Source organism: Cricetulus griseus, chromosome 2 (assembly GCF_003668045.3).
Source record: "Cricetulus griseus strain 17A/GY chromosome 2, alternate assembly CriGri-PICRH-1.0, whole genome shotgun sequence".
Classification (NCBI taxonomy): Eukaryota; Metazoa; Chordata; class Mammalia; order Rodentia; family Cricetidae; genus Cricetulus; species Cricetulus griseus.
This window is the reverse complement of record NC_048595.1, coordinates 108664903-108690708: the sequence shown is the minus strand read 5'-3', so window position 1 is coordinate 108690708 and position 25806 is coordinate 108664903. Positions and strand designations below refer to the sequence as shown.

General features: G+C 37.5%; 1 protein-coding gene across 3 annotated transcripts in view; it reads left to right on the top strand.

Moving 5' to 3' along the window:
- The window catches only part of Rngtt (RNA guanylyltransferase and 5'-phosphatase), a 209152-nt gene that overhangs the window by 42032 nt on the left and 141314 nt on the right, over nt 1-25806 (top strand). For all 3 annotated transcript variants that reach the window (XM_027403414.1, XM_027403412.2, XM_035439935.1), the window contains exons 9-12: nt 1657-1792; nt 7211-7282; nt 10899-11063; nt 21140-21208. In XM_027403414.1, the coding sequence (XP_027259215.1) occupies nt 1657-1792; nt 7211-7282; nt 10899-11063; nt 21140-21208 (442 nt within the window). The remainder of the gene's footprint in view (nt 1-1656; nt 1793-7210; nt 7283-10898; nt 11064-21139; nt 21209-25806) is intronic.

Here is a 25806-nt window from a genome sequence, read left to right as displayed (position 1 = left end):
GGGTTTCTGTGGTAGGACTCTGTGTATGCCAGGCAAACACTCTACCAATTGAACTACACCCTTTACCTCTACCCTTTCTGACATCAAACACAAATAGCTTGGCTGAACTTTATTTGCTTTTGCCAGGATATTGCTATATAACCTAGAGAAACTGTCAACTCTTGATCCTCCTACTTTTACCTCCTGGACTTTATTTTTAACTCTATTTGAACACTGTTTTTATTTGTGTGCACATGTGTGTGTATGTGTTGTGTGTGGAGGGTTGGTTTTCTGTTTTGTGTTTTTAGACAGGATCTCTCACTGGGACATGAAGGTCACCCATAGCGCTAGCTTGGTTGGATAGTTAGCCCCAGGGTTTCACCTGTTTCTGCCTTCCTAACATTGGGATTACCAGTGTGTGTCTTAAAACACCTGTTTTCTTAAGGGGGTACTATATTAGTTACTTTTCCGTTGCTCTAATAAAGAGCAAAGCAACTTATGGAAGAAAGAGTTTATTTCATGGAATTAAGGTCCATGATGCAGAGCAGGAGGCATGTGTTTAGAGTAGCTCCTGAGAGTTTATATCTTGAACCTCAAGCAGGAGGCAGAGAGAGCAATAGGCATGCCACAGCATTCGAAACCTTGAAGCCCATGTCCCAGTGACACATCCCCTCCAACAAGGGCACACCTTCTCATCTTTGCTAAACAGTTCCATTAACTGGAGATCAAGTATTTAAATATGAGCTTATGGGTGGCCATTCTCATTCAGGTCACCATAGGTACTACAGATCAAATTCAGGTATTCATGCTTGCATAGCAAGCACTTTACTGAATGAGTTGTTTCCCCAGCTCCCCACCATTTTTTTTTTTTTTTTTTTTTTTTTTTTTTTTTAAAGAGAGACAGATTTCACTTTTTTTCACCCTTCCAAGACAGGGTCTTACTATTTATTTTGGCTCTCCTGGAACTGATCTGTAGACCAGACTGGCCTTGGACTCTACTGCCTGTCTCTGTCTCCCAATGGCTGGGATCAAAGATGTGCACCACTATGCCTGGCTGAATCATAGGATTATAAGCATGAGCTCCATGCCTGGGTTGGAGCTCCATTCTTGACCCGCAGACACTATATATTTAACTTGACTTATGAAGAATGGCTACTTTATTAAGCATATAAATTTCCCCATATCAATATGATTGGAGATAAAGGCCAATGAAAAATTGTAGCTGTATGTTTAGAATATTTTAATTTTGTAGTTATGAATGAGAAGAATTATACTTGTGCAATTGGTATGGTAGAATTTGGGTTTGGTGTTTTTTCACCTTTGATATAAAAAAGGTAATATCTTAATTTGTAAAATATATATGTTTGTATTGGTAAACTTTGAAATTCTTTGATAAAAACATCTAATAAAAAATTAGAGAAATATTTCTTCTTATACATCATATATGCACTCCTGACATCACATTATCTTCATAAAAATTAGATTTCCCTATTTTTATGTTTCCTATAGAAAGTAAAATAAAAAAATTGTGGTGTTCAAATGTACATGATCAAAAGAGGGACTGTAGTAATTGTTCTATGAAAACATTGTCAGTCTAGGGAAAACAAGTTCAGCTCTTCTAATGACTCTGTTCTTGATACCATATGTTAATACTACCTTTTTAATGTTTTATTACAGTTACATGATGTTGATTGATGGCACAAATGAAGTTTTTATGATTGACAGAGATAATTCGGTGTTTCATGTTTCAAATCTGGAATTTCCATTTCGTAAAGATCTACGAATGCATTTATCAAATACCCTTTTGGATGGAGTAAGTAATTTATTTATATGTATGTTTTAAAAAATTAAATAATGCAGTCTTTGTTAGTATGTCTAATTTAGAATCAAATACAATTTTTATTTGAATGTTGAATTTTATTTTTTATCTGTACTTATAGTGAATAAATTCCTTTTTAAAGATGAACCTAGATGAAGAATGGTAGTGCACTTGCATAATCCCAGCACTAGGGTGGCAGAAGCAGAAGGATTGCAAGCAAATTCAAGGCCATCAAGGGCTAACATAATAAGATCTTGTCTCAAAAACCAAACAAACCTCAAATATTTATGTTTGAGTCCAAAAGGCAGTTTTCAGATATTTTTAGTAGAGATCATGGTTCATGATATGGAAAATGAGTTAAATAAATGGTATTAATCATAAGTGAACAAAATCAAATCTTTGTTTTTGTTATTTACTTTTAGTAATTATAAAGTGGCTTTTCACTTTCTTCCCTGCAAATAACTTCCCCCTTCCCCTACTCAGTTCTTAGAAAAAAGTTTGGTTTTTCGAGACACAGCTTTGGAGCCTATCCTGGCACTCACTCTGGAGACTAGGCTGGCCTCAAACTCAAAGAGATCCGCCTGCCTCTGCCTCTCGAGTGCTGGGATTAAAGACATGCGCCACCAACGCCTGGCAAAAGGTTTTTTTTTTTTTAATTAAATTTTTTTTTTTTACTAATTTATTTTTTCATTCCATTCCCAGTTTCCCTTCCCTTATCTCCTCCTGCTCCCCCCTCCTCCAATCTGCTGCTCAGACAGGGTAAGGTCTGCCCTAGGAAGTCTACTAAGTCTGTCCGACCATCTTGTTGAGGAAGGACTAAGGCAGCTCTCCACCCCCACACTCCTAGAAAAGTATATTTTAAATAAAAATTAAAATAATGCAGAATACAATAAAAAGTGTGGTAAAAGCTGAGCATGGTGGCACATTCTTTTAATCTCATCACTTGGAAAGCTGTATGTCAATGCAAGTATATCAGTGCAAGGCCAGTCTGAGTTTTATATTAGGTTCTCGGCCAGCCTGGCTTCATAGTAAGATTGTCTCTTAAAATAAATAAATAAATAAATAAATAAATAAATAAATAAATAAATAAATCCCCTTTTGGTTGGAAGTATGAGTTTTTTGAATGCTAGATTCCATTGTTACCCCAACATCCCCCAACCCCTTCTTCTGTTCTTCCCCTCCTTCCTTTCCCAGGGTCTTGCTCTGTAACCTGGCTGTCCTCAAATCTGAGATCCTTCCTCTGTCTCCTAAGTGCTGAGATTACAGTGTGGACTACCATAGAAGGCTACTGATGTTGCTTTCTTGATTCACTTCCTTATTCCATTAATTTTTGGTTCTTCTCGTAATAGTTTTAGATTCTTTTAATCTTATGAGTTTAATACACATCTCAGGGCTGGAGAAGGCTGAGTGAATTTCTCCTGGATGTTCTGTTTGCTGCTAGATTTTGCTTCTTTCTTTGTAAATCAACTACACATAACAAAGTTAGACTAGACTGCTATGTTATTCACCATGTGTTATACACTGAGTGCTTGGTCTGGATGGCAGTAAGCTTTTTTTTTTCTCCTTCAGAAGAATTCTGTGAGGCTTATATTCAAGACCTTTCACTTTTGATTGCTATAGTTGTTCCTCATGGTTAATCTTCCTACCATAATCAGCACAGGGAAGTGAAGGATAAAGAGGGTGAAATACTTTTAAATTAAGAGTATTTGTTACAGATTGGGGTAGTTTATATTGACTAGTATTTGTTGAGTATCTCTTATGAGTGCAGGCAATGCTTAGAGCATATAAGCTGCCACTCTCTGGAAACTTTATTGGGGAGGATAGAGAAATATTGGTAATAATCAAGGGTACATTTAAGTAAAATAGTAGCCCTAAGATATATTTAAAACAAGTCCTGTGGTCATTTGGAGGAGAAATGAATCTCATTTAACGATGGAGTTTGGATTAAAGATGGAAGATGTGGGGACTAGAGAGATGGCTCATTGAGGAAGAGTGCTATGCAGGAATGAGGACCTGAGTTTGTATGCCAAATGTCCATGTGAAGCTAGTTGTGGCTGAGTGCTTATAACTATAGGGCTGTGGAGGGCAGGGACCGAAAGGCTGAGGCTTGCTTGCTGGTAGCTAACCTAGCAATAGGTTTAATGAGAGACCATATTTCAAGTGACTAAGTCTGAGAGTAAGACACTTGATGTCCTCTTCTGGCCTTCATAAGCATGGGCAGGAGCACCATATGTTTACACTTAAACCATACATGTATACTTACACATAATGAAATATGGATATTCGGAGATTTCTGTTATTCTGAGGCCAATCCATGTAGGAAATAATGCCTCAGAATGAGATGTGCAATTATCTGCAGATTTAACTTGGTAATACTATTTATTTTCACTTCAACAAACTTGGATAACTGAGAGAAGCATAATAGATTCTTGTGAAGTGGGTTTTTTTTTTTTTTTTTTTTTTCCCTTTTTCTTTCCAGACAGGGTTTATCTGTGTCCTGGAACCTACTCTTTAGACTAGGCTCGTCTTGAACTCACAGAGATCTGCCTACCTCTGCCTCCTGAGTTGGTATTAAAGGCCTGTGCCTCCACTGCCTGACAATTTTTTTTTTTTTTTTATAAGATTCTCTGTCACAATACATCTTGACCGAAGTTTCCTCTCTTTCCATTTTCCCAGCTTCCCTCTTTCCCAGGGGTTATGTCCCTCACCCCCATTTCCTTTTTCAGAAAAGGGCTGGCCTCCAAACAGAACAAAAAAAGATAAAGTAAAACAAGACAGAAGCCCTCATATCAAGGCTGAACAAGTCAACCCAGTAGGAGGAAAAGAGTTTCAGGAGCAGGCAAACAAGTCAGAGATGCATCCTGTTAGAAGTCCTACAAAACACTAAACTAACAGCCATACATATATGCAGAGGACCTGGTGCAGAACTATGTAGGCCTGTGCTTGCTGCTTTAGTCTGTGTGAGCCCATATGAGTCATACTTAGTTGATTCATAGCTCTGTGTTCTGGTATCCTCCATCCCCTCTGACTCCTACAGTCTTTCCTTATTCTTACCCAGGAGAGGGACCTGATAGAGACCTCCAATTTAGACTCTCTCTCCACATAATGTCTGGCTGTAGGTTTCTGTACCTGCTCCCATCTGCTGCTGGAGGAAGTCTCACTGATGACTGAGCAAGGCATTGATCTCTGCGTATAGTAGACTATCATTATGAGTTGTTTAATTCCCCCCCTTCCCCCAGGTCTCTGGGCTATCCAGTCTCTAGTTCCTGGCCGTGCAGGTAGTGTCAGCATGGGCTCCCTCTCCTGGTGTAGATCTCAAGTGAAACGGACATTGGTTGGCCACTCCCACAAGTTTTGTGACATCATTTCCCCAGCACAGGTTTTTTCTATTATTATTATTTTTTTAATTAGAAACTTGTTTTACATGCCAATCCCAGTTCTCTCTCCCTCCCCTCCTCCCCTGCCTCTTACTAACCCCCATCCCATCCCCTTTCTGCTTCTCAGGGAGGGCGAGGCCTTTCATGGGGGATCTTCAAAGTCCGTGTATTGGTATTTTCCCACGTTATCTGTCATATCATTTGGAACAGGGCTTGGGCCCTCCCCTGTGTGTGTAGGCTGAGAGAGTATCCCTTTATGTGGAATGGGCTTTCAAAGTCCATTATTAGGCTAGAGATAAATACTGATCTACTACCAGAGGCCCCATAGACTGTTAATGATAATTTTCCCGTCAGCCACTTAAATAGTACCTTGTAGAGCTCTGCAGGTTAGCTAGCATTCAAGAAGCTTCCAGCCCAGTGTAGCTTGATTTTTTTTTTTTTTCTCTCCTGTTATCAGAGTGTTTTGTGTATTTTGGGCTGTCATTAAGCAAACAGACAAAAAAACGCTTGCTTGCCGGGCGTTGGTGGCGCACGCCTTTAATCCCAGCACTCGGGAGGCAGAGGCAGGTCGATCTCTGAGTTCGAGGCCAGCCTGGTCTACAGCGCGAGTTCCAGGACAGCCTCCAAAACAATACAGAGAAACCATGTCTCGAAAAACAAACAAAACAAAACAAAAAACAAGTTGGATGCATCCATCTTTTTGTCTCCATGGGGCAAAAAAACCCCTAAGAAACAAACAAAAAAACTCACTTGCTCATTTATTTATTACACTTTGTTGATAATGCACTTTCTTTTTGCTTTTTAAATCACTGTTTAAAGGAAAGCATTTTTTTTCTCATTTTATCAGATAATTAATTTGTAAGGGGAATTCTTTGCTGTCCAACTTAAAAATTCACTTTTTATTTATTTTTTCCTTTTTCTTTGGTTTTTTGAGACAGGGTTTCTCTGTGTAGCTTTGGAGCCTATCCTGGCACTCGCTCTGGAGACCAGGCTGGCCTCGAACTCAAAGAGATCCGCCTGCCTCTGCCTCCCTAGTGCTGGGGTTAAAGGGGTGTGCCACTAACGCCCGGCTAAAAATTCACTTTTTCTAATCACAGTTTTTGAAAAGAACTATTAACTGAAATCTTGGCACTACCTTGTTATTATATCAGGTTTTCAGATGCAAATGTTTAAGTAAACACATTTCAGTTAACAGGTTAAAATAACAAATTTGAGACTAGGGCTGTAGCTCAGTTGGTAGAGTACTTGTGTATCATGAACAAGACCCTGCCTGATTCCATCCAAAGCACTGTGTTACTAGGGCCTGGTGGCACACACCTGTAATCATAATACTGACTTTGAGCCTCATTCTCCTGCCTCTGCCTCCCAAATGCTAGGATTACATGTGTTCCATTATGCCTCATGCAGTATTTCTTTTGATTTTTTTAATGACTGGGTGGATTTAAAGTGATCTTAGGATGGAAATTTAAAAAATGATATAGGAAGTTCAGTCTATAATAATACTAAAGTAATTAGTATATAACAAAAATTTAAGCAGTAGTGATTAAATGTATTTATCAAAATGATGTTGAATTTCAGACTTTGTTATTTACTCTTAAATATTGCTAGTAATCCAAACATAAAGCAAAATGTATTGTAGCCATTCAACTATAAAATCATACAACTTGTTGTGATGGTGCAAGTGTATAATTTAGCACTTTGAAGGCTGAGGCAGGAGGATTTCTGAGAGTTCCAGACTAGCCTCGGCTACCTTTTGAGCTGTAGGCTATCCAGGGGCTACATAGCAAGAACCTGCCTCCAAACAAATCCACACACCCTCAACTGTGAGATTACTTCAACATATATTATAAATACATAGTTAAGACTTTTGACATGCTGAAAACTTAGACTGATTTGATGTAAGTACAGGTGTGCTTTCTTTGAAGTCTCATCAAGGTATATATTGAAGTTTTATGTTCTTTTCTGTGTGTATTACATTCTAATCCAATTAAAGAAATTGCTATTAAAGTAAAAATTAATTTTTGTTTCTTTCAAGGAAATGATTATTGACAAAGTTAATGGACAGGCTGTTCCAAGATATTTGATATATGACATAATTAAATTCAATGTAAGTACCTCTTATAATTTATGAAATCATTTGAATTGTCACTGAGATAATGTGTATGTTTATATATATATTAATACTTTTTGTGGTTCTAGGGGATTCAGATATGCTAGGTGAGTGCTCTACCATTGAACTACACTTCCAGTAGTAAAATTACAAATGTTTTTAATAAACAAAAAGTAATTAAAATAAGATAAGGCGACATAGTCAGGGGAGAGGGGAAGGAGGATCAGGAATTTGATGACATCCTCATGAGATCCTGTCTTGAAAAATGGAAAATGATAGTCATTTAACTTAAACCATGCCGAAAATATTTTATGATTTTAGAATTAAAGAATTTAAGATTTGAAGATGTACAGTACTATTTAAAAAGCCACTTTTAGGTGGAATATATTTTACTTCAATGCAATGTTAAAATTTAGGATTACATCAATCCCAGTTACTAAAGGGCATTTTTTTTTCTGAATATTTTCAGTGCATTTAATTTAAAGTTTTGGCTGAATTTCTATAATTAAAACTAAATTTCAGATTTAAGAACTAAGTTAGAAAACATCAGGTTTCATTTTGTTCTTTCTTTTAAAGATTTATTTATTTATTTTCTGAGCATGAGTGCCTTGGTTTGGATGCTGGGGACCATGCTTTGGCAGTATGCATTTTATCTTCTGAGTCATCTCCCCAGTCCTGTAATTTTTTTTTTATAAGATATAAGCAGTTATAAATCCAAGAGAAAGCTTGTGTGCATTGCTTATCCTATTCTCAATTCTTTTTCCAGGATACCCCTGTGCTGTGAATTTAATGTTTATTGCTCCCATGATTATTTTTAAAACACTTTACCCACCTTCATGTATTTTCTGAATGCACATAGTATACTTTTGCAAGGTTTTTAGTGTTAGTTATATACTCTGTGATCTTTTTTATTTTAATTTTTCCATTATGTTCTTGAGACTTACTGGTTAGTGTGTGTAGAGTTAACCCATTCACTTGAATTTTTTCTAGTCATTGTGCTTTTTAATAGAATTGATCCTTTGTTTTGATTTGAAGCAGGGTTTCCTGTTTGCTTTTATTCTCAAGTTTTTTCTTGTATATATTTCTCTAGGACAATTCTCACTGTTGGAATGTATTCTCTCATGAGGGGTGTGTCTGTGTGTGTGTGTGTGTGTGTGTGTGTGTGTGTGTGTGTTTAATGTATGTGTGCTTGTCTGTGAAAGAACTAAAATCATCATTAGGTTTTATGTTTGGTTGTCCATCTTCTTCCTTCTAAATGCGTTAGATTATGTCTTTTGAATGTGAATCCTTTCTTTGGTCTGTGTGTGGCAAACAGTGTTGTTGCCCAGTCAGTGTCTATGGATGCAAACAAGTGGTTGTTTTAGAAGGCCTTCTCAAAAAGAGTACATTGGGTCTTGTTTAAGAAATTCATCCATATTTAAGTCTATAAATGGTTTAGTTTTGCTTTCCTCCTAAAGTTTATAATTGATCATTTAGTAATATTAATTGTATGCCTATTACTGTACCTCATGATTTAAGGTCACCTATTTTACAGAAATCTCCTGTTAGGATGTATTTATAATGGAAAGCATTATATGTTTTATTATTTAACCACTGTAGAACTTTCACTGCTTTATTAGTCTTAATTTATATTGCTAGGCCCCAGATAACCTGAGTCTGGATAATTTGTAATGTCAGTGAGTTAATTTGGCTCAAATTAGTGTGGTTAATAAGCCAAAGTCTTAATTAAAATCTTTTTTGTTCTTTCGTTTATTAATTCCCTCAGAATCAATTTAACTGATTATCTTGTATATGCTAGGTTCTGTAGTTACTGAATATAAAGAGATAAATAAAACTGATTTCTGAATTCTTCCCTTCATGCCATTTCTGTAATAGTTCATTGGAATTTGAGTGCAACAGAGGAAAATTATTTTAATGCATTTATTCTATTTGGTTTGCTTTATATTATACAGTTGTACCTTCATACAAGTTGTTAGTGTTAATGGCATATATTGTTTACATTTGCTAGGATATGTGCTTAGATTGAATTTAATATCAAAATCAACTTGCAGACTGTTTATAGACATGAATAGAAAAGTAAAAAAAATATGGGCCTGGTGGCTTACACCTTTAAACACACCACTTCAAAGGCAGAGCCAGTCTGGTCTTTATAGCAGGTTCCTGGCCAGCCAGAGCTACACTGTGAGACCCTGTCTTTTTTAAAAAAAAAAAAAAAAAAAAAAAAAAAAAAAAAAAGTAAAGAAACAGAAATAGCATGCAGTGCTCTAAGTAGCAAAAGAAGGTATGTAAGAAGTAGAGTGGAGCTGGAGGGATAGGAGCACTTCATCCTTCCCTGGCTGTTGTTAAGTCTTGAAGGATGGAGTCAGGAACATTAGATACTTGGTTGCCATACTTGGTGAGGAGTGGGCCATACAGTAGATTGGTGACAGAAAGGTTGATGACTTGACTGAGGTGTTTGAACTTAGATTTTAATGTAATAAGCAATCACTTAAGAGTTTCAGGTATGGTTTGGTGAGGTAGTATTTTTACTCCTTTGAAAGAACTCCATTGCCAATGTGAGTAGTGTTTGGAAATGAGGAGGCACTGGTGTAAAGCTCAACACTGAGCTTTGAGTGCATCTTGCCATCTGCTCTCAGTGTTTCTGCATCTGGCTGCCCAGTGCTTCCTGTACTATAGTCCTTGTGGATGTGAAGGTGATCTGTCTTCTGCCTATTCTTGCTTTGGTCATGTAATATATATTTCAGTAGAGAATTTAGACTGCTTAAGATCTTTCATTAAAAAAAAAAAGCTTGTTTGTACCTTGTTACTTTTACAGATATCTGAATATTCCTAATAGGGCTAATAAGCAAGCCTATCATTTTAAGTTTTTCACTGTAGAGAGGGTCCGACATAGACTATCTCCTTGCTTATTAACTTTTCCTCAGTAAATATCCTTTATGAGTAGTTGTGCCTTTTCGTAGAGAATGTCTTAGAAATTGTACCTAGCTCTTACTCAGTTTGTTTTCACTCCATGTTCTTAGTTGAGTAAAAGTTGTCAGCCTTCCAAAGCTGCCGCTCTTGTGAAACATTAGGTTGGGTAATAGAGATTGGAGCAGAGGAACAAGAAGGTAGTGATGGTGTCACAGTTTTTCAGGAGTTGTTAATTACTGTCAACCAGGGAATGTGTTTCTATGTTTATGTACACCATGAGGCTGGATAGGACATGAATATTATGTAAACTTACTAGTTTTCAGATTAAGGATATATCTGTATAGTAAGTGTCTTACTGATGCTATGAGGTCTGATCACAGTAGGTGACTATGATATTTATTTTGAGTATTTATACTTTATTAAATTTGGGTTTTAGTTTTACTAATGTAGTTAATATAGTAGTTATATTAATGTATTAATTTAGGCATGAATTCTGAGCCATCTTATAGTAGATATATGCCATTTTCTCTTGCTGCTGTATGTAATTACAGTTTAAAAATAGCTGTTGTTATTGGGATGACATGTGCTGTTCACTGGACATCTCCAAAGATTGCTGTTTGTATAGTGTATAGTATTGCAGCCTTGGTATTTATGCTGATAATGTAATTGTTAGTGTTCAAATAAAAAATGTTCTTTGATTCAGGCACAGCCAGTTGGAGATTGTGATTTTAATATTCGCCTGCAGTGTATTGAACGCGAAATCATAAGTCCACGACATGAAAAAATGAAGACTGGGCTCATTGACAAAACACAGGAACCATTTAGTGTTAGACCTAAACAATTTTTTGACATCAATATTTCAAGAAAGGTAAAGTATATATATACATACATATATTTTTTTTTTAGTTGGTAATTCGAGTTCCATTGCTCAGCTTGTGAGAGGTGAAGCTCAGGGTCTCATCTTCAGCAGTGTTCTCAGTGTGGACATAACACCATGGTGCTTCCTGTTTCTTAGAATAGTTTGTGATTAATGATCATTGGTCCATATTCTCATCAAAAAAATAAAAAATAAAAAAATAAATAAAATAAAAAAGCTATGGCTCACTTTGAGCCATTTAGAATGAACCCAGGAAGAAGAGAGGAGAAAAAAGGAAAGACAAGGAAAAAGAAAGGAGGGGAAGAGGAAGAAGAAGAGGAAGGGAGGACTTACCCTAGTTCTATTAACAGCTTCTTCATGTTTAATCTAATACAGCCAAGACAGTGAAGGTGTGATGAGCTGTTCAGTATTTGGATTCATACACATAGTTACAAATAACTTTCACAACTGTAACAAGAAGGGAGTTCTGTTACATTTGCAGTTTGAGGGCCAATTTAAAATGGAATTATTTGAATAGATTAAATATGGTTGACAATTTTAAAAGTATATAGCAAAAGTTTAGTTGAAATATCTCTACTCATTTTTGAATTAAGTCAGAAAAGTAACAGCTCCTTTTAGTTTTCAATGTATTTAGAATTCTGCTGGAAACAATATGGAAGTCATGATCTATCTGTGTTGCCTCTAGCTGCTATGGACAAGGAAACTTTTGCAGTGGTATTGATGGCTGTAGACTCATAACTGAGAATGAGAGACATTGAAGGCTTCTGTGACAACCCCCTCCAAAAAAAGGAGGGGGGAGAGGGAAGGAGAGATAGACAGAAAGAGATAGACAGAGAGAATGAGAAGGAGAATATGAGAATCCAAATAGGAAGCTATTGAGGAGAGTCCTTAAAAACTGTGATAAAGATGCTGAAGCATAGCTCTTCATAGTTGTTGGCTTCCTGAAGGAGGGAACTTGTGGGGAAGGACTCAGTTTCTTTAAGGGGCTGGCCACTGGGAGTTTGACCATGCTCCGATGAGTATATATGGGCCACACAAATTGGATTTAGTGTTTTATTTTTTTGGTGGGGATGGGAATGAAGGGTGGGAGGGTTGACCTGGGAGGATTGGGAAGTGAATGTGATGGGGGTGCACTGTGTGAAATTTCTAGATGATAAAAGTATTAGGTTGGGGGAAGAAAAGAATTCTATTATACTGTATAAACACATATATTATTCTTAGTCTTGTCATGTTTGATCAAGAGATGACTCTTTTTTGTGTGTGTGTATCAGCCCTGGCTAGATATCTGCTTGCCTCTGCCTCCTGAGTGCTGGGGTTAAAGGCGTGCACCACCACCTCCCAGCAAGAGATAATTCTTTATACGCTATTTTGTACTTCTTATTTTTATTATTTAATTTTCAGCCCGACCATCTATCTTGAGTCCTTTCACCCCAGGTGAGAGGTGTTACACTTGGCCTTTATTTTTCATTAAAGTTTTATTTTATTTTGTTTATTTTTGAGATTATATTTTAATTACATTTTTTTCTCCTTCTGAACCATCCAATGTATCCTTTCCCCTCTCCTTTAAATTTGTGAACTCTTTTTCATCAGTTGTTATTGAATGAAAATATGTATTTGTGTGTGTGTGTGTGTGTGTGTGTGTGTGTGTGTGTGTGTGTGTGTGTGTGTGTCTTCTCAGATATATATGCTCAAATATAACTTGGTGAGTCCATATAATGTAATTTACATGTATGTTTTCAGGGCTGACCATTTGGCACTAGACAACCAGTTGGTGTTTTCCCTGGGAAGGACCACCTCGCATACTCCCAGGTTTACTCAGTTGCCTGTAGTTCTTTGTGTAGGCTTGAGGCCATGTGCCTTCTCCCTCCCAGTATGCAGTTTGGCATGTTTGTTAATGTTTTCCTTGTTTGGCTCATGTTTAGGTGGTCATGTGGTATAGTTTCTAATGTTACTAGGAGACAGGGTCTCATAGAAAACTGCCTGATCCTTTGCAATGTTTCCTGAGCCTTAGGTTCCAGGATCTCAGCTGGGACTGGGCTCCACAACTCTGCCTATTAATTGGTTGTGGTTTTCTGTAGGTTTTGCTGTTGCAAGAGAAGTTTACTTGGTGAGGGGTAAAGGCTACACTTATCTGTGGGTATAAGGACAAATGCTTATAGATTATTAGGTTTTATGCTGGTTTAGTAAATTAGTGGTTGTAGAGATTTCACTAGCACTGATTAGCTGACTAGGTTTACAGTACCAGGCTTGGTATCCCTCTTGTTGAGTGGATCATAAGTCTAATTAAAGAGTTGTTTACTGACAAGATATGTGTGCCACACTAGAGCAACCTTAGGGTTATTGTACTATGCTGGTCATTGATATGGTTCATAGGTGTCATAACTGGGTAGGACTGTGGTTGCCTTTTTCCTTTGGAAGCTTGCATGGTGTCTTCTCGTACCATGAAAGCTAGTTCTCAGGGAGGCAACATTCAAGAGAGGCCCAACTCAGGGGTCTCTGACCATGTATTTAAAGTACATAGTGCCTCCAGCAAATGGGAACTTAACTTCCATCACTGGGAGGCAACCAATGGCAACAGCAATAGGCTGTTTTGGAGTCTCTTAGACAGTTCTGCACAACCTTTATTCTTTATAGTCTCACAGATTGCCATTGTATCTGTGTATTGCAATTGAAGTATGTATCTCATAGTCAGTTTGAGCTTTTTAGTGTTTTGGTAGGGTTCCTTACATACATTTTTGCATATGCATGTCTAATTTTTAATTCTTTGAACTTTGTGGGAATTTAATACAATGTATTTTGATCAAACTCACTCCCTTTCTCTAACTCCTCCCAGATCCATCCTTCCCTTCTTTACCACCCATCTTTGTTTGTTCTTTTTTATTCACTTGGGGGGCCCTTTCCCCAGCTCATGGTGGTGCTGCCCACCTCAGTTACTCCAATTACATGCTATCTCACAGAATGCGCAGAGGTTTGTTTCTACATAACTCTGGATCCTGCCTATTTGACAATCATAGAACTATATTTCCTTTTATCTTTTCAGTTGAGACTTACCAGGTTTTATAAATTTAATCATAATCACGTTAATGAAAGAAAGCCAGTGATGATAATGTAAAACCTGTGTATGAATATTAATGGCTAACTTCATTTTTAGAGAAGATAGTAATGTTGGTTTTATGGTGAGCACGAAAGATAATTTCTTTGTAATAGTTATTGCCTAGAGGAACATTTAGCATATAGACAAAGTGAATGAACTTAACTGGAGCAACAGTTAGACTTGGGGAATGAAAAACATTAAAAAATTAATATGCAGGTAAGCCCAAATTTTTGTTCTGTGGGGATTGTTAAAACTAAACTTTGGGTTTTAGGGGAACAGTGAGGTTTCATAAAATGTCACCAGATACTGTATTGTATCTCCCTCAGGCAGTCAACTGAAGCTGTGTGGGCTGTTTGTTCTTAAAAAAAGAAAAAAAAATATGTGTAGAATAAAACAGAATTGAAGGGTGGATGCAATTTATTCTTTTATTGTTTAAGTATTAAACAATATCATTTTCTATATGATATTGTTAGTGATGAATCAATAATGCTAATTTGTATTCCCAGAAGTACTGGAGATCCATTTTCTAATTCACTATAGTCTCACACTGCTATTTTAAAAAACATTTCTAAGTGTCTCCTTTCCATGCACTGGAACTTTACAGCTTCTGTTTTGTTTCTCATATATCTAATTCTAAGTACTGTCTTTTTCTATATAAGCATTTCTATTGATTTGGTTTCTGAATGATTCATAGACACATAACATATCCTTTGAGAGAAAGTCTTCAAATATTTGGTCAATGGAAGGTTGTATGCCTTTTGTATTTCAGATGGAAATCAAGAGATCAGATTATAGTCAGTAAACAAATTCAAGTTCTGTAAGTGAAAATTTATGAAACACTACTATGCTCTGATTCACACTATTTGATATGTCTACTGTTTTGTTTTTCTTCTAGTTGTCTTTGAATTTTATCTAGAGGGAAATATCTAGAAATTACCTGGAAAATAACTAGAAAATGTATTATAATGTCCTGCTTTAATTTTTTGTTACTATGATAAAATACCCTGAGAAAAGGAACTTAGGGGAGAAAGGGTGTATTCTGACTCACAATCCCAGGCAAGACTCTCAGCAGGGAAGTCAAGGTAGCAAGGAGCTTCAAATAGCCAGTCACATCATACCCACAGGCAAGAACAGAGAAAAATGAATGCTTTCATGCTTGCCAGAACTCAATTCTCTTCCCCCTTTTCTTTCAGTCTAGGGTTCAGCCCATGGAATGGTGCTACCCACCTCAATTAACCTAATTAAGAAAATCCATCTCAGGCATGTTTAGATAGTTCCTCATTAAGAAACTCTTCCTAGGATTCTAGATTGTGTCTAGTTGACAGTTTAGACTTAACCACCACAGTAGCTTAGGACAATTCATTGCATATTCCACAGCAAATTTTCTTTGAGGGTTTACCAATTAAATATTTACAAATAAAAATTTTGTGGTTTGAAATGCTTTAAATGTATCTTAGATAATTTAAGTAGAATTGTGTGTTTGAAGAAAGATTGACAAGGAGAAATAGCTTATTTACACCATCAATTTAAATATTCCTGTTAAAATTAAGGTATTAATTAGGTACACTGGCTGAGACATATATTATCATAGCATCCCCAATGTCCATTTTTTCTTTTTTTTTTTGTATTCTATCATTTTTAAATTTTTTATTTTAATTAAAAAGAAAATTCTTTTACATGTCAATCCCAGGTCCCTCTCCCTTCCTTCCTCCCCTGTGCCCCCCAACTAACATCCTACCTATCCTATACTTTTTCTGTTCCCCAGGGAGAGTGAGGCCTTCCATGAGGGGGGGGGTCTTCAAAGTCTGTCATATTCTTTGGTATAGGGCCTAGGCCAACCCCCTTGTATCTAGGCTCAGGGAGTATCCCTCCATGTGGGATGGGCTCCCAAGTCCATTCCTATACTAGGGATAAGTACTGATCCATTATAAGAGGCCCCATAGATTTCTGAGGTCTCCTCACTGACACCCACATTCAAGGAATCTGGATCAGTCCCATGATGGTTTCCCAGCTATCAGTCTGGGGACCAAGAGCTCTCCCTTGTTCAAGTCAGCTGTTTCTGTGGGTTTCACCAGCCTGGTATGGATCCCTTTGCTCATCAGTCCTCCTTCTCTGCAACTGGATTTCAGTTCCGTTCAGGGTTGGGAATCAGGAAATATTTATCTAAAAATGCTGAATGAAAATTTATTTTTATTTAGCTTTTAAAAATTTTTTATTAGTAGTGTGTATGATTCATATGTATGTGTTACACGTTTGATGCATATGTATTTGTGTGTGTGATGCTTGTGTATGAGAGATGCATGTGTGTATGTGTGTGTAGTCATGCACATGCTTGCCATGATGTGCCTATGGTGGTCACAGGTCAACTTCATGGGGTATGTTCTTGATTTTTGCCTTTATAAAAAAGATTTCTGGGATCCTAGTCCATTTATTGTAAAAGGTGATGTTACGCTAATTTGTTTCTCAGCCCTCTTATCAGGGTTTTCAATTCGATTCCATTGGTCTACCTGTCTATTTTTGTCCCAATACCAAGATGTTTTCAGGACTTTAGCTCTATAATAGAGCTTGAAGTCAGGGATGGTGATGCCTCCAGAAGTTCCTTTATTGTACAGGGTTGTTTTGGCTATCCTGAGTTTTTTGTTTTTTCATATAAAGTTGGTTATTGTTCTTTCAAGGTCTTCGAAGAATTGTGCCAGTATTTTGATGGGGATTACACTGAATCTGCAGATTGCTTTTGGCAAGATTGCCATTTTTACTATGTTGGTCCTACTTATCCAAGAATATGGGAGATCTTTCCATTTTCTGGTATCTTCTTTAATTTCTTTCTTTAAAGACTCTAAGTTCTTGCTATCCATACAGGTCTTTCATTTGTTTGGTTAGCATTACCCAAAGATATCTTATGTTTTTTGTGACTATTGTAAAGGGTGATGTTTCTCTGATTTCTTTCTCAGCACATTTATCATCTGTATATAGTAGGGCTACTGATTTTTTTGAGTTAATGTTGTATCCTGCCACTTTGCTGAAGGTGTTTATCAGCTGTAGGAGTTCCCTGGTTGAGTTTTTCGGGTCACTTATGTAGACTATCATATCATCTGCAAATTGTGAAAGTTTGACTTCTTCCTTTCCAATTTGTATCCCCTTGATCTCCTTTTGTTGTTTTATTGCTCTAGCTAGAACTTCAAGAATGATATTGAAGAGATATGGAGAGAGTGGGCAGCCTTGTCTTGTTCCTGATTTTAGAGGTATCAGGTTGAGTTTCTCTCCATTAATTTGAAGTTGGCTGTTGGCTTACTGTGTATTGCCTTTATCATGTTTAGTTATGTTCCTGTTATCCCTGATCTCTCCAATACCTTTATCATGAAGGGCTGTTGGATTTTGTCGAAGATCATATATATTCTTCTTCTTCTTCTTCTTCTTTTTTTTTTTTTTTTCAGTTTGTTTATGCGGTGGATTACATTGATGGATTTTTGTATGTTGAACCATCCCTGCATCCCTGGGATGAAGCCTACTTGATCATGGTGGATGATTTTTCTGATGTGTTCTTGGATTCGATTTACTAGTATTTTATTGAGTATTTTTGTGTCAATGTTTCTCTTTCTTAGTTGTGTCTTTGTGTGGTTTGGGTACCAAGGTAATTGTAGCCTCATAAAAAAGAGTTTGGCAATGACCCTTCTGCTTCTATTGTGTGGAACACTTTGAGGAGAATTGGTATTAGCTGTTCTTTGAATTTTTGGTAGAATTCTGCACTGAAACCATCTGGCCCTGGACTTTTTGGTTGGGAGACTTTTGATGACTGCTTCTATTTCATAAGGGGTTATAGTTGTACTTAAATTGCTTATCTGTTCTTGATTTAATTTTGGTAAGTGGTATTTTTCTAAAAAATTGTCCATTTCTTTTAAATTTTCCAATTTTCTGGAGTACAGGTTTTCAAATATGACCTGATGATTCTCTGGATTTCTTCAGCCTACAATCCACACCTCCAGAGAAGCTAGGAAATGAGGAGGACCTTAAGAGAGACATACATGGTCCCTGGGAGAAAGGGGAAAATGACAAGAGCTCTGGAGTGAATAGGGAATTGCGGGGGCTGGAGGGAGGGAGGAAAAAGAGAAGGGGTGAAGAGGAGGAGGGGTAGAATACTTCCCTCTCAATGAGTGATCAGGAAGACTGAGATGGAGGAAGAATAGAGGAGAGCAAGACAAGAGATAGTAGAGGGAGTCATTATAGGTTTAAAGAGAAATCTGGTACTATGGAAATATCCAGAGATCCACAAGGATTATCCCAACTAAGAATGTAAGCAGTAGTGGAGAGGCTACCTTAAATGCCCTTGCAGTATAAGAGATTGATGACTACCTTAAATGCCATCCTAGAGCCTTCATCCAGTAGTAATGGAAGCAGAAGCAGATACCCACAGCTAAGCACTGAGCCGAACTCCTAAAAATACTGTTTTAGAGAGGGAGGAGGGATGAGCAAAGGGGTCAAGACCATGCTGGAGAAACACACAGAAACAGCTGACCTGAGCAAGTGGGAGCAGTCGTAAAGCTGGGAAACTAGCATTGGACCGAATCAAGCCTTCTGAATGTGGGTGTCAGTTAGAGGACTGGGCAGTCTATGGCACCTCTGACAGTGGAACCAATATTTATCTCTGTGCACAAATGGACTTAGGGAGCCCATTCCCCATGGAGGTCTACTCTCCCAGCCTAGATACTTGGGGGAGGGCCTAGGCAGATGTGATAGACGTTGTTGATCCCCCATGGAAGGCCTCACTTTCTCTGGGGAGTGGATGGGGCAGTGGGGGGGGTATGAGAGGATGGGAAGGAGAGGGAACTTGGATTGATATGTAAAATAAGATTGTTTCTAAATTAAATAAAAACAAAAGGAGTTCTGTAATCCATTTTAGGTTGATCCACTGAGCGGTATCACCAATCCATACTTGGCTGTTGATCATCCAGGAAATTAAAGTTTAGTATTCTTTACATTAGGGTACCATGATAACTCATGAATAGGTTTTACTTAAAATATAGATAAGGAGAGAAAAATCCTTAGAGACATTTAGGTATGTAATGTCAGAAATAAGTGCCTTTCTGCTTTTCATTCACTCCGACACTTTTTGTGGAGATTTCCTGACTCTCTTCCTTTGTGAATGCCTCTTCATCCTGTTTGGTTTGACCTATCTTCTCCAGTCTGAAATTTTATCTGTCTGCCTCTATGTGTGTCTCTGTGTGTGTGTGTGTCTCTCTCTCTCTCTCTCTCTCTCTGTGTGTGTGTGTGTGTGTGTGTGTGTGTGTGTGTGTGTGTGTGTGTGTGTGTGTGACTTTTGAGCAGAAATGGCTCAAAAGACAGCTGTATCAATAAAGCCCACGCTGGCATCAGTGGCAGCTCATCAAATCTGGGAAACCTGGAACACACTGCACAGCTCACAGGCAGCTCAACAGGTTGGGGAGTGTTCTTTCCAAGTAAGTCAGTTTAAACCTCTTCCAAGCAGCTGGTCTGGTCTGAAGAGTCTTTTTTATTGCTTACTGTGGCAGGGAGCTGCCTATTGAATCTGGTTAGTTTCAGAGACTTCCTGAAGCTGATTTGAGTTGCTTTCCTTCCTGGTTAAGGAACTTCCTGCAGGCTGGAATGTTTTAACCTCAAAACCAAAACCAAAACCAAAAATGGTTACATAACACTTCCACTTATTCTTTCTTTCTAAATTAGATATTTAGTGTACCACTTTTTTCTCTTATGTGTGATCTGTCCAGTATTCTACCATGCTTTGTTCTTACTCATTTCTAAATGCTTTAAAATGTTTGTTTTGATTTCTTTTATTCATAATTTCTTAGAAGTTCATTATTTAGGTTCTGAAAATTGAACAACTTTCCATAGTATGGTATAGGGATTAGCAAAGTTATATATTTACTTTTGTCTTGTTTTAATCTTTTCTTATCATTAATTTATAAATATTTGGGCCAAGTCTAATCAGTCAATGTGTCTGCCTACCTAGTGCTAATAGTATGAATTTCATTTTTCCTCTCACATGAATATGTCATATCTACTTAAAAATTGTGAGATTAGTTTTGTTTTATGTCTAGAATGAATGTTAAGTAGATATTTGGCACATGGTACTTCAGAGGTTTTTTTTTCTTCTTGTTATTCATAAGAAGTCAAAGACTTTAATACGTAGTAAAATTACTTAGGTGAAGTATCCTTCTCATCTGTGTCACTTAAACCTGTGAGAGAATTGAAGAGAAATACATGAATTTTGATAGTCCTAAAATTTGACTACATTGCATAATAATGGTGCTGAGAATCTCAGTTTGCCAACTCTGCTTACTTGCTGATGGAGGGGAAACAAAACAAAACAAAAACCAGAGGGAAATTTCAAGAACATTATAGTAAAATTTGCCTTCTTTATATTAACTATTTAGTCCAGTAACAGTAAATGCGTTTTCATTACTGTACAGCCATTACCAGCTGTCTGTCTCCAGAACTTTTTCATCTTTCTGAATTGAAACTCATCTGGGTGTGGTAGAGTACTCCTGTAATCTTAGCACTGTGGCTCAATGGAAGTTTGAGGTCAGCCTAAGATTCTTGGGATCCTGTCTCAAAAAACTAAGATCAACATCAAAGGGAAACATCCCTGGAACTTAAATATTTAAGCTGCTATGTATCATCTTAACTGAGTCACTGAGTATAACAAAAGACTTTATATTAATATTAAAAGAAATAATCATGTTTAAATTATAACATCAATTGCTTTCACATTGGAGAAATTATAGATGTTGGAAAATGAGATGCCAAATCTCCACTTCAAAGATGAAGTCACAAATTAGGGCTCAAAATCACAAGAGTTTAACCTGGATTCCAGTGTTTCTACCTTTCCGCTGTTTCTCAGTTCTTACATATTGCAGAGAAATTTATAAATCTTAGCAAGAAGTTGAAATAATTTTGGAATTGCCATTATATTTCTAAAGAATTTATTTTTATTTTATAGCTCCTGGAAGGAAATTTTGCCAAAGAAGTCAGCCATGAAATGGATGGACTTATTTTTCAGCCTATTGGAGTAAGTTCATGTGATTGCATGGATGCATGCATGCATGGATGCATGCATGCATGCATGCATGCATGCATGCTTGTGTCTGTGTGTGTGCGAACATTTTCATCATTAGTTTTATGTTTTTAAAAGTTTTTATTTATTTATTATATATACAGTGTTCTGTTTGCATGTTTGCCTGCACACCAGAAAAGGGCATCAGATCTCATCTTAGATGGTTATGAGCCACTATGTAATTGCTAGGAATTGAACTCAGGATCTTTGGAAGAGCAGTCAGTGCTCTGAGCCACTTCTCCACCCTGTCATCATTAATTTTAAAGCAAATTAGTTTTTTAGTGTTTTCTTATAATTCAGATGAAATGAATATTAATTTATCTTTCTTTGGTAGAAGTCTGCCAATAACATTAAATAAACATTTATTTCCTCCTGAGGCTTGTTATATCATTTAAGGATTAGTGTCTCAAATCTATTTGATGTAGTTGAGAAAAATTCAAAGGTTTATTGAAGAAGAAAACGAAGAAAAGTTGCTGTTTTGAGTCCTTATTCCATGTGGACCTTTATTATGTTACTGGTCAGATCACACGTAGAATAAGCTGTGGTGTACTCTACTGCAAGCTTCCCTAGCCTCATCCTCACTGATGTGTTGGGTCTGATAGTTCTTTGGTGCTATACTGTCTAGTCACAGTAGAGTGACTAGGTTAGGCAGTGCTCTTATTCTCTACTCTCTAATTCAGTAACTGCAAGTAAATTTCCATTCTGGCCACCTCTTGATAACCAGTTCTTTATACAGCCATAGTTTTCAAAATGTGTCATGGAATTGACATATTCAGGAAATGATTAGAGATACAAGTACTGAATAGAAACTTGGGCTGTTATCAAGCAACTTGTGCTTTAACATGTATTGAAATTTTTCTGAATTTTGAAGAATTACTTATTCAGTAGAAGTTACACCCCATGTTAGAACATCATCCCATGTTGGAACACCTTCCCATTTGCTGCATTTTGTTTTCATTCACTGTGTCTTTAGCAATTAGGGTTTGAACTACTGAGAAGTTATAGAGGCATCAATTTAGGTAACTGGAGCAAAGAAAAGGAACTAGTAATCTTGAACACCAGGCATATAATGTTAGATTATATGTACCTTAAATATATAGTAAAACCTTTAATGAATATTTAGATATAATATGCTGTGTTTTCCATGCTCTCTTGTTAAATAGAGGAGGGAAAATCTTAACCTTCTGAGGTTGAAGGAGAATGAAGTGGAGTAAGCTATTTCAGAAATATTTTCAGAAATATTTAGAAATTTCAGAAGTATTTGTCTTGTTTTACAAGTTTGCTTTTTTGTGGGAATAGCTTTGAATTTGGTCTGCAGAAAATCAGTATAATATTAAGTCATCTTCTAACTGGCCTCTGTTCTTTTAAGTTCAGTTAGGCTAGTTTCTAAGCATTTATGAGTTCTGTTTGGGTAATAAACTATGTCTTTGCCCTCTTGATGCACTGCCATGTTGGATATTTGAAGCAGGATCTTATAGCTCAGTCTGGCCTAGTATTTGTCATCAGTCCTATTAGTACAGGTTTATTTTTGTTTCTTTTCTTCCAGTCTTTTGGACTGACGTTAGCTCTTTTCAAAGTGTTAACTTTAACACTTAATGCTTCTTTCTGTTTATGGTGAGATTATGCCACTCCCTCTTCTCCTCTTTCCTTTCTTTCTATTTTATTTTGTAAAGAAAGGTTTCTTGTAGTACAATCTGGCCTCAACTTGCCATGTTGTTAAAACCAGCCTTGAAGTAACTCCTAATCTTCTTGCCTCTTCCTCTCAAGTGCTGGGATTACATGCACTATGCCACCAAGTCTGGCAGCATTGCTACTTTTACACCGACAATGCTTTTCGCATTCTAGTTAGGTATTACTTATTTTTACTAGGGGTATGCAGTTGTGTATCTCCTTTCCCTGGCCCCCAAAGCAGGATGATTGTAAAAGAATTCCCAAGTGTGGGGAGACCGAAAGGAGGGGTCCCTAGGGATGAATGACAGGGCTTTAAATTTTCACTGATCACTGAAGTTCATTGTGGCTCAGCATCTTCCTTTTGTTCCTTCTCTCTAACCTTTGTGGTAGTTTTAGATTAAGTGTATATTAAGTTATAGTTCAGTAGCTTTTTAAAACTATATTGTCTTTCAATTCTAGTCTTGTTTTTCTAACCTTGTAAAATTATATTGTGGGAAAAGCCTCACTTGGGGAAACTGATTGAAAAGAGACCCTTATTGACTGATTAAAACACAATCATCAATGCATAATGACATTTTACTCAACAAAGGATTGCTTGTAAGACTAGCAGATGACTCAGTGGTAAAGAATACTTGCTGTTCTTCCAGAGGACCTGACTTTAGTTCCAAGAATTCACATCTGGTAGCTCTGGTACCTGGTTCTATCTTTAATGATGCTGGTGCCATCTGTTTAAAGCACTGCATAGGGATCTTTTTGGGCTGTCTGTTAGTTTCTGGAGAAGGATCCCTTGGACCACCATGGTCACCTCAAGACAGTCATGGGTGAGTACTTGCCAGTTGTCTTCAGGCAAGAGGGTAGCAGGATTGATGGTGATGAGTTTCTCAAACTGTACTTGAGGGTGGTTCAGGAGTAATGCTTGGTATTGGGTCACACAGGCATTTGACAGCCAGTGGTTTGGTGTTCATAGTAAGAAGGTCTCAACTACGTGGAATGCTGTGAGTATTCTTATACTGACCCAGAATTAGCTTTTTTCACTGTGACAGCTCTTAGACAGGTCAGCCATCATAGTCTGTCAATTCTAAAACAAAGATAGGTTGACTCATCTGTGCCAATGGAAGGCTGAAGAATGCATTATTCATGTCTAAGACTGTATATATCAGTTTCTCTGAAGAAATCAGACTCATAAGAGTTTATGGGCTTGGGACTGGGTGGATGGTGTTGACCCTCTTATTGTCTTCTTCAGATCTTGGATGGGTCTATAATCAGAGATCCCAGGTTTCTTCACAGGCAGGAGGGATATATTTCAGGGTGACTGGCAGGGCATCAGGATGCCTGTCTCTCTAAGCTGGGAAATAACAGACTGCAGGTTCCTTATTTTGTTTCTAGGGTCATTGGGTATTGTTTAATCTGGACAGGGATAGCTGGACTGGTTAGTTGAACAGTTTTAAGAAGTTGGTATTGAACCAGTCCCAGGGGGTATGGTTGCCCATACCCCTGGGAATCTTTGTTGTAAATCTGAGAGATAGTCCAATTGTATCTTTTGATTGAGGATAGGACTTTCATCTAGGAGATACTACTGACAGAAGACAAAACAACGGTATTTTGATAAGTAAGTCTAACAGCTTCTCATCATCAGAGAAGGTGATGATGGCTCTTAGTTTATATAAAAGATTTCATCTCAACAGTGGGTAGGGGCAATCAAGCATGACCAAGAACAAGTGGGTTGAGTCCCTTTTACTAAGTAGATAGAATGGATAATGGTCAAGGGGTAATAGGCAGTTTTTCCTGTTACTCTTGGACTGCAATCTTTTGATCAGTAAATTGGCAATCAGTCAAGTAGGGGCTTCTTAAGGACCAAATATGTCAACCTGGTGTCTACTAAAAAGTGATTTGCCTTCAACGTTAAGTATTACTCTAGGCTCCTGGGGGCTTAAAACATAGGGACATGGGCTCTGTCACTTTGCTACTTTTCTGAGTGTAGTACTTGTGTACCCACTCCCCTCCCCTAATTAGGGCATTCACTTTTTCCAGTGTCCTTTCTCCTTGCAGTAGGCACATGATCTTTGTCTAATGATGGCCTACATGTCTCCTGGCCTGCTTTTCACCTGTTAAGCCAAACAGGCTTGTTTGGGTTTTCTCTTAGGTCTGCCTTTATGACCTTAGTATCTTTTATCCTTTTGGCTCTCAAGTGGATTTCTGTTGTTAAATACCTTTGAGCTACCTCCAACAACCAGGACCTATTCATACTTTCAAGTCCCTCTAACTTTTATAATTTCTTCCTAATATCTGTGGCCAACTGGATGACAAAGGCAGTGTTGAACTTCCACCCGCTCTCAGTGCTTTTGGGTCAGTTGGGTGTATAGGAATGATAAGCCTCAAAGGTGCTCTGAGGTCCCCTGTATAGCTTCACTTACCTTTGACAGGTTTGTGGGCTTCCATGATGCTGCTTGGAGCTCAGCAAGGAAAGTCCAGCAGTAGGTGTGTAATGCCCCTTTACCTTGGTTAGTGTTAGGATCCCAATGGGATTGGTTGGATGGAAACATGCTCTTAATGTAATAAGTGTTATCAGTCAGATATCCCCCTTTTGATCCAGGACCTTTTTCTTAGCTACTAGTTTATGAAGTCCCTTTCTTTTGATGTGAACAAGGTGGCTGGTAACTTGGCAATCATCCCAGGTGAATAATTTTGAGAGAGCTAAGTGTCTGTAGTTACTCAGAAAGGGAGCTTCTAGGACTTCCAATTGTACAGGTCACTGGTCAAGAAGGGAAACATAGACCATAAATAGGAGTGGGGGCTTCTCGCTCTGATCCTTTGGCTCAAAATGAGTGAGTCTAGAGGGCTTGCTGGAGGGGAAGAAAAAGAACTGCCAGGTTCTGGGGTGT